The following is a 9,006-nucleotide window of genomic DNA, read 5'->3' as shown; positions in this document are numbered from 1 at the left end:
CAAATGAAGCAGTCCCACAAGGTTGCTCTTACATAGATACCCCATTGAATATTTCCATGGGCTGCTTGGTTCACTGACTAATGCATACCAGAGTACGATACTGTAGAAGAAGAAGCGAAGTTAGAGGGAAGATAAGGAGGTAGAAACAAAGCATACTTCAGATATATAAAGACTGTGGCACGCAAGAAAAACTGTCAGTCACGCTATGAATTATCAGTAGGTTACATGGTCATGCTAGTTGAATGCAAACTTAGCTCTTTGTCTTCCAGAACAAAGACACCCCTTACCAATTTTGTGTCCAGCTTTATTCTTACCTTCCATGGACCCATTTTACACAAAAGAATGTATGATGAGAGCAGAACTATTCATAATATAACTTACTGCCATCTAGATGAATGTTGTGTGTTTGAAAGAGATCGTATTTGTTCATGTTACTAACTATCATCTTCTATATGTGCTATCAACTCTCCTGCTCTCTGTCAGGTCTCATGTGTTTATACAACTAGATAACCATTATTATTTAACCTGGCAAGTCAGTTAAGAACAAATTCTTATTTACAATGTCAGCAGGTTAACTGCCTTGTTCAAGGGCAGAACGACAGATTTCTACATTACCAGCTCAGGGATTTGATTTAATGATGAGGTTGTTAGGTTTTTGTTGCATTTCCGTTGTTTTGCTGGCAGAGGAAGAGCAAACAGTCGAGAAGATGTGTTTGACAACTTAGAACCAATTCTCCAAGGACAGGAAGCCTGAAACTATCCCACCCATACAGTATAACACTGAGGAGTTGGTGTGAATTACCACACTTGATGGTTGTCTTTCTTACTATACACTTGTGTTGGGATCAATTCCAGTCCATTCATAAAGTAAACCAAATTACAATTTCAAATGTTCCTCATTGAAAAACATTGGAAGAGAATTGGAGTTGGAATTTCATTGTACTTCCTGAATTGACTGCAATTGAAATGGAATTGATCCCAACACAAGTGTATAGCAAGAAATACAACCATCAAGTGTGGTAATTCACATACTTGCAATGATTGTGATAGTTGTATTTATTTGCTACCTTACAGTTGAATGCACTGATTGATTTAAATTTGCTCTAGAAAGTATCTGCTCAATGACTGAAATGTACCCAAATTCATTCAGTTTACTGTCTAACTTTCCCACGTTACATAATATCTGCAGCTACTGTAGTTTAGCTACTACACATGTCCGTTAGTTGTTTAGAGTTTCTTATAACTCTTCCCACTATATACTACTAATGCATCTTGTTTTCCAACTGTTTTAACGCTTCAGCTGTTTTGCTCCTGGTAAGACGTCTAAACCAAAGTTGGGGAGTTCAGATTCCAGGCTGCCACCTGACGCTAATAACAACAAAGGTGAGATCAACACAGATACACCCTGCATGAGAATGGGTCATAGTAGAAGATAGTTCAGCTATTCTAGTTCCCATCTGACTTCCTCTTATTGTCTTTCCAGTTGTCTTTCCAGTTGTCGAAGATTCCCCGACCCTGCAGTGTGCAGAGCTTGATGTTGTGAAATATAGCAAGAACCAGCTTTATGGCCAGAATTTCCATCAAAATCTCGGCTCATCGTGCTGGAGTGGATACCTGTTCTGACATCTCGGCTCATCGTGCTGGAGTGGATACCTGTTCTGACATCTCGGCTCATCGTGCTGGAGTGGATACCTGTTCTGACATCTCGGCTCATCGTGCTGGAGTGGATACCTGTTCTGACATCTCGGCTCATCGTGCTGGAGTGGATACCTGTTCTGACATCTCGGCTCATCGTGCTGGAGTGGATACCTGTTCTGACATCTCGGCTCATCGTGCTGGAGTGGATACCTGTTCTGTTCATGAATTTCACATTTGATCTTATGTTTAGTTAATGTGATAACAAGTGACAACATGTAAAAGCAACATGTGATACCATGAAACTACACAAGACAACATTTGAAAGTGTTTCACATGTAAAAATGCAAATTAGATTTTTTTGTTGTTTACATTTAAAACAGCAATTGTATTTCTCTCTGTCTCTCTTTTTCACAATTTCAATTTAAGGGCTTTATTTGCATGGGAAACAAGTGAACTAGATAATAAACAAAAGTGAAATAAGCAATAAAAGTATGAAGACATTACAAATGTCATATTATGTGCAAATAGTTAACATACAAAAGGGAAAATAAATAAGCATAAATATGGGTTGTATTTACAATAGTGTTTGTTGTTCACTGGTTGCCCTTTTCTTGTGGCAACAGGTCACAAATGTTGCTGCTGTGATGGCACACTGTGGTATTTCACCCAATAGATATGGGAGTTTATAAAAATTGGGTTTGTTTTTGAATTCTTTGTGCATCGGTGTAATCTGAGGGAAATATGGTCATACATTTGGCAGGAGGTTAGGAAGTGCAGCTCAGTTTCCACCTCATTTTGTGGGCAGTGTGCACATAGCCAGTCTTCTCTTGAGAGCCAGGTCTGCTTACGGCAGCCTTTCTCAATCGCAAGGCTATGCTCACTGAGTCTGTACATAGTCAAAGCTTTCCTTATGTTTGGGTCAGTCACAGTGGTCAGGTATTCTGTCACTGTGTTCTCTCTGTTTAGGGCCAAATAGCATTCTAGTTTGCTCTGTTTTTGTTAATCCTTTCTAATGTGTCAAGTAATTATCTTTTTGTTTTCTCATGATTTGGTTGGGTCTAATTGTGTTGCTGTCCTGGGGCTCTGTGGGGTGTGTTTGTGATTGTGAACAGAGCCCCAGGACCAGCTTGCTTAGGGGTTCAAGGTTCATCTCTCTGTAGGTGATGGCTTTGTTATGGAAGGTTTCGGAATCACTTCCTTTTAGGTGGTTGTGGAATTGAACTTCTCTTTTCTTGGTTTTGATAAATCTCTCTCTATCTTTTTCTCTCTTTCTTTCTCTATCTATCTCTCTCTCTCTCTCTCTCTCTCTCTCTCTCTCTCTCTTTCGCACATTTTGCAAGCACACCTTCAAAGGAGGGCCTGCAGATCTACATCCAGAAAAAGTTTAATTAAAAGTCATGTGAGGACAAAACTATGGTAAACCTGTTAAATACCGAGTTTGATTAACTACCTATTAAGTTTTGTAGTTAGTCAAGTAACAACAAACAGTACAGCAGTACGCAGATAACGAGGAAGTGCGTTACGTCACTAGTCACGTCATGACACAAATTTAAAAGCATTGGCCAGAGGGAGTTTACCAGTAATCATTTCCTTTCAAATCCACAAAGTAAAGCGAACTTGTGCCCACTTCGGAAGAAATTAGAAATAATTTTCGGGGTGCAGCTTGTAGGGGTGCAGCTTTTAGGGGTGCAGCCTTTAGGGGTGCAGCTTTTAGGGGTGCAGCCTTTAGGGGTGCAGCTTTTAGGGGTGCAGCCTTTAGGGGTGCAGCCTTTAGGTCTCTCCTGGAATTTCAGCTGAGCTCTGTGGGCTTTTCTATTGGTTTAGCTCCTTATGGGTTACGGGAGGAATATGTGAAACAGGAAACATTGAAATGTGTTATATATGGAAGAGAGGGGTCTGGTGGAAGGGGGTGCAGGTGCTGAGCCATGGCACAGATCTTAATGCAGGTGCTGAGCCATGGCACAGATCTTAGTGCAGGTGCTGAGCCATGGCACAGATCTTAGTGCAGGTGTAGCAGTGCTTTCACCCCCGGGTGTTGGTCTAAACATTTTATCTTCAGAATACGTGGGCAAGAGCCTCATAGAACAACCAAACAATTCCAGAACCAATAGTTTATCCCTTCTCACCGTCCATGATGTCTGACTGTGGACAGTAAGTCTGCATTATGAACACACATACAGTAGGACAAACACAAAGTCACAGTGCAAGTTTAGAATACAAACATGTTACCTTCATTTATAATCTGTGAAGGAAACTCTCAATCCAGTCTGGGCTGGTCTGTGACTCACTAGCACCTCCCCTGGTCAGAGGGGAATGAGGCAGCCTGATAGAGTTAGACACAAGGACACTTTATTGCTATGGACGTGCACAACAGACAGGGAATGGATGTGGTTCTGTAATACAGGAGATGAATAGGCTGTACACAATGACCATAACATGAGAATGAATGGATATCAATACAAGACAACTAGAGCAAAAACATTAGGATAGGACCGTAATAGGACTAAATGTGTTACCCGAACATTGATCACATAGCACAACAGTAACTACAACCAACAGTAAACATTAAAGCACACATTGATTACCATAACAACATCAACTCACATCTGTTCACACAGGTTTATGCGCTCCTAGACACTCAGGCTCCAGTCGTGGGGTCACTGGAGGACGGGGAGTGAAGTGAGCCACTCTCTCTCTTTATTTCTCGTTCCTATTTATTTTTATCCCTCCTTTTTTCTCAGCCCCCCCTTCCATCTCTTTTATGGTTTCACACACTCTCTCCCAATATATCACATCACATACGTCAAATATTACCAGATATCAATCGGGGGGGGGGGGGGGTGCTTATATTTGTCCTGTGTATTGGAAATGTGTTTCTTTGCATATCCCAACTCCCCCTGAGACACCCGCAGGGAGTGGGGTCACAGCCAGGGTCTCCATATCCCAACTCCCCCTGAGACACCCGCAGGGAGTGGGGTCACAGCCAGGGTCTCCATATCCCAACTCCCCCTGAGACACCCGCAGGGAGTGGGGTCACAGTCAGGGTCACCATATCCCAACTCCCCCTGAGACACCCGCAGGGAGTGGGGTCACAGCCAGGGTCTCCATATCCCAACTCCCCCTGAGACACCCGCAGGGAGTGGGGTCACAGCCAGGGTCTCCATATCCCAACTCCCCCTGAGACACCCGCAGGGAGTGGGGTCACAGCCAGGGTCACCATATCCCAACTCCCCCAACTGAGACACCTGCAGGGAGTGGGGTCACAGCCAGGGTCTCCATATCCCAACTCCCCTGAGACACCTGCAGGGAGTGGGGTCACAGCCAGGGTCTCCATATCCCAACTCCCCTGAGACACCCGCAGGGAGTGGGGTCACAGCCAGGGTCTCCATATCCCAACTCCCCCTGAGACACCCGCAGGGAGTGGGGTCACAGCCAGGGTCTCCATATCCCAACTCCCCCTGAGACACCCGCAGGGAGTGGGGTCACAGCCAGGGTCACCATATCCCAACTCCCCCTGAGACACCTGCAGGGAGTGGGGTCACAGCCAGGGTCTCCATATCCCAACTCCCCCTGAGACACCTGCAGGGAGTGGGGTCACGGCCAGGGTCTCCATATCCCAACTCCCCCTGAGACACCCGCAGGGAGTGGGGTCACAGCCAGGGTCTCCATATCCCAACTCCCCCTGAGACACCCGCAGGGAGTGGGGTCACAGCCAGGGTCTCCATATCCCAACTCCCCCTGAGACACCCGCAGGGAGTGGGGTCACAGCCAGGGTCTCCATATCCCAACTCCCCCTGAGACACCCGCAGGGAGTGGGGTCACAGCCAGGGTCACCATATCCCAACTCCCCCTGAGACACCCGCAGGGAGTGGGGTCACGACCAGGGTCACCATATCCCAACTCCCCCTGAGACACCCGCAGGGAGTGGGGTCACGACCAGGGTCACCATATCCCAACTCCCCCTGAGACACCCGCAGGGAGTGGGGTCACGACCAGGGTCTCCATATCCCAACTCCCCCTGAGACACCCGCAGGGAGTGGGGTCACGACCAGGGTCTCCATATCCCAACTCCCCCTGAGACACTTGCAGGGAGTGGGGTCACGGCCAGGGTCTCCATATCCCAACTCCCCCTGAGACACCCGCAGGGAGTGGGGTCACGACCAGGGTCACCATATCCCAACTCCCCCTGAGACACCCACAGGGAGTGGGGTCACGACCAGGGTCACCATATCCCAACTCCCCCTGAGACACCCGCAGGGAGTGGGGTCACGGCCAGGGTCGCCATATCCCAACTCCCCCTGAGACACCCGCAGGGAGTGGGGTCACGGCCAGGGTCGTCATTGCACAGCGCCCCCAGGAAAACACTTATAAGCCTATTGGGGTACAGTTTGTTCTATGTGACTCTTAGAAGGCTGAATGGGTTGTGAGGTGCTGATAAGAGTCACCGGCATGGAATTTGTAACAACATCTATATTGGAACTTTAACAACATTTGGAAGATTTTTCTTCGTTTTTCAATGGCAAAAACCAAAGTTTTCATCCTAATTTGAAGTCCATGTGCCATACTATGACTGAACAGACATCTTTCACCTGACTGGTACCACTACAGCTCGCGTCAAACTCCAGTCCTCAAAGGTTTTCACTTCTCCCTTGTACTAGATTGATCAAGGTCATTGATTAGTCAGGAACACCCCTCACCTTGTTGTCTAGGAAACACATGGGAAGGAAATAACTAAAACCAGGAGACACATGGCTCTCCCAGAATTGAGTTTGACACCTCTGCTCTACAGTTTCAGGTTCTGGTTTGCGTTAGTATTTGCACCAGCCCATGTGAATATGTAAAGGTGAGGACAAGTTAAATAAAACGTGCACTGAAGAACTGTTTAAAGTGTCTCATAGATCAACAACCAAACTATTTCAGATCCAATCAAGTTTTGGCTGCAATAGGTTTATACAGTGTATCTGGATAAGTGTTATATAAGTCTTATATATTGGAACAGCACTATTGACTTTCTCTCTCTCTCCCTCCCCCTGCTTATACTTCTCTCTCTCTCTCTCTCTCTCCTCCCCTCCCCCTGCTTATGCTTCTCCCTCTCTCTCTCTCCCTCCCCCTGCTTATGCTTCTCCCTCTCTCTCTCTCTCCCTCCCCCTGCTTATGCTTCTCCCTCTCTCTCTCTCCCTCCCCCTGCTTATGCTTCTCCCTCTCTCTCTCTCTCTCTCTCTCCTTGCTTAAGCTTCTCTCTCTCTCTCTCTCCTCCCCCTGCTTAAGCTTCTCTCTCTCTCTCTCTCCCTCCTTATGCTTCTCTCTCTCTCTCTCTCTCTCTCCCTCCTTATGCTTCTCTCTCTCTCTCTCTCTCTCTCTCTCTGTCTCATAATCCATACAGCTGGCTAAGGTTGACCTCACTGCAATACATGAATTAGCCAAAGACACAATCAATCATTTCACCGTCATTAACCTTTCTGCGCACGGAACCCGGTAGCGGGATCAAATTCAACAACATACGGTGATCGCTACATAAATAGTCATATTAAACATTCATGAAAATACAAGTGTCTAATGGTGCACTTAGGGATTAGGGTGCCATTTGGGACACACATACATCAAGGTCAAATATCACCTTCACAGTAGAGGGGAAAATATTACAGTATTGTCTTGTTCAGATTATTAATATTCTGCAAATATTATACAATTTATTCATTTGACAGAAACACAGATATCATACACTATATACCAGTACCTAACAAGCACACATCAGAGACCATTTTAATATATTTAACATTACTTAATTATAATATTGTATATTTCCTCATAAGGATGTTGCGAATTTTCGCAGCTTTTTGTTAAAAATCGCGCAACATTTCAGCGCCCTGCTATTCATGCCAGGAATATAGTACATGCATATGGATAGTATCTGTGGATAGAAAACACTCCGAGGTTTCCAAAACTGGTTAAATCGTGTCTGTGGCTATAACACAACGTGTTTAGCAGTAAAAACCCCTCGAAAAACTGTTCTCCAAAGACACAAAAAATATATTACTACGCCAGTCAATGTATTGTTAAAGACGAAAGGAAATACATCAGGCCGTAATGTAAACGCCTACAGCTTCCACACGATGTCGCCAGTGCTGTCATTTTGAGCAGACTTAATCCTTGGTTCTATTACGTTTTAGCCTTTCCGGTTTCAGTTTGTCAATAGGAAGTTATTAAAATGACAAAGATGGCCGTTGATTTCCAGACTAGCTACTATCGAATACAAATCGCCCCGTGATGAATTGTATAGCTAATTAACGTTTATTAATACCTAAAGTTGGGTTAGAAAAGTAATTTGAAGTGTTTTGTAAAAGTATATAGGCACCTTTTGTCATTTTAAAAAGTGACGTTGCGTCTTGGAAAACAGAATATTCCTGCATCAGACCGGTCTTCAGAAAATGACATTTTGGCTATACAATGACGGATTTAATCGGGAAAAAGACCCAACTGGGATGTTTATGGGATATATAGGAGTGCCAAGAAAGAAGCTCGTCAACGGTAATGAATGTTTTATATTTTATTTCAGCGTTTTGGGTAGCGACGCATAACGCAAAATCTGTCGTTTTAAGTGACATGGCTGTATTTTGAGGGTGCATGGTATCAGATAAAAACTGTTCATGCTTTCCCCGAAAAGCATTTTACAAATCTGACTTGGTTGATAGATTCACAACGAGTGTAGCTTTAATTCAGTACGTTGTATGTGTGTATTAATCAAAGTTTGAGTTTTATCAAAAACTATACGTGGCGCACTTGAAATGTCCGCTGATTTGATCCCCACAGCGGGAGCACTTCTCTAACAAGTTTTAACCATGTAGGCTTTCATAAGTCAATGTTTTTTCTTCTAGCACAGAAAAACTAAAAGGCCTTTTTGAGTTAACATCTGGCTCCCTGGTTTGTTCGCTGTCCGTTTTCACTCTCAGCTGCATCTAGAGAAACAACAACAACAACAGATTGAGAGAATAATGTAGATAGAATACAGGTAAATGTCATCTCTAGTTTTCTCACTCTCACCCTCTTTCTTTCACCCACTATCGGCTTCTTTTTTTTTAGAGATTCCCCCTCCTCCTCCCCTCCCCCTCCTCCTCCCAGCCTCCCTCCCTGCCTCCCTGCCTCCCTCTCTCCCTCCCTGCCTCCCTCTCACCTGTTAGAGCAGTAGACATTTCTTCTTCCCCCTCCTCCTCCCCCTCCCCCTCCTCCTCCCTGCCTCCCTCCCTCCCTGCCTCCCTCTCCCTCCCTCCCTGCCTCCCTCTCACCTGTTAGAGCAGTAGACATTTCTTCTTCCCGGCCTTGGTTGGCTGTGGGCAGAGTACTGCCCTGATAGCCTCGTCAAACACTGTC

At 45.1% G+C, this 9,006-nt stretch overlaps 1 protein-coding gene across 1 annotated transcript in view; it reads right to left on the bottom strand.

Annotated features, from left to right (window-relative positions):
* Positions 1-7,299: 7,299 nt before the first annotated feature.
* LOC135560094 (ras-related C3 botulinum toxin substrate 2-like) overlaps positions 7,300-9,006 on the bottom strand; it is an 18,412-nt gene continuing 16,705 nt past the window's right edge. Inside the window, exons 6-7 of the mRNA XM_065001186.1 lie at positions 8,922-9,006; positions 7,300-8,594 (exon numbers count right to left, since the gene is read on the bottom strand). The exon at positions 8,922-9,006 is cut by the window's right edge and continues 49 nt beyond it. Of these exons, the coding sequence (XP_064857258.1) occupies positions 8,925-9,006 (82 nt within the window). The 3' untranslated portion in view covers positions 7,300-8,594; positions 8,922-8,924. The remainder of the gene's footprint in view (positions 8,595-8,921) is intronic.

This window comes from Oncorhynchus nerka, linkage group LG15, assembly GCF_034236695.1.
Source record: "Oncorhynchus nerka isolate Pitt River linkage group LG15, Oner_Uvic_2.0, whole genome shotgun sequence".
NCBI lineage: Eukaryota > Metazoa > Chordata > Actinopteri > Salmoniformes > Salmonidae > Oncorhynchus > Oncorhynchus nerka.
The sequence above is the reverse complement of the archived record's forward strand: the minus strand, read 5'-3'. Positions and strand labels throughout refer to the sequence as shown.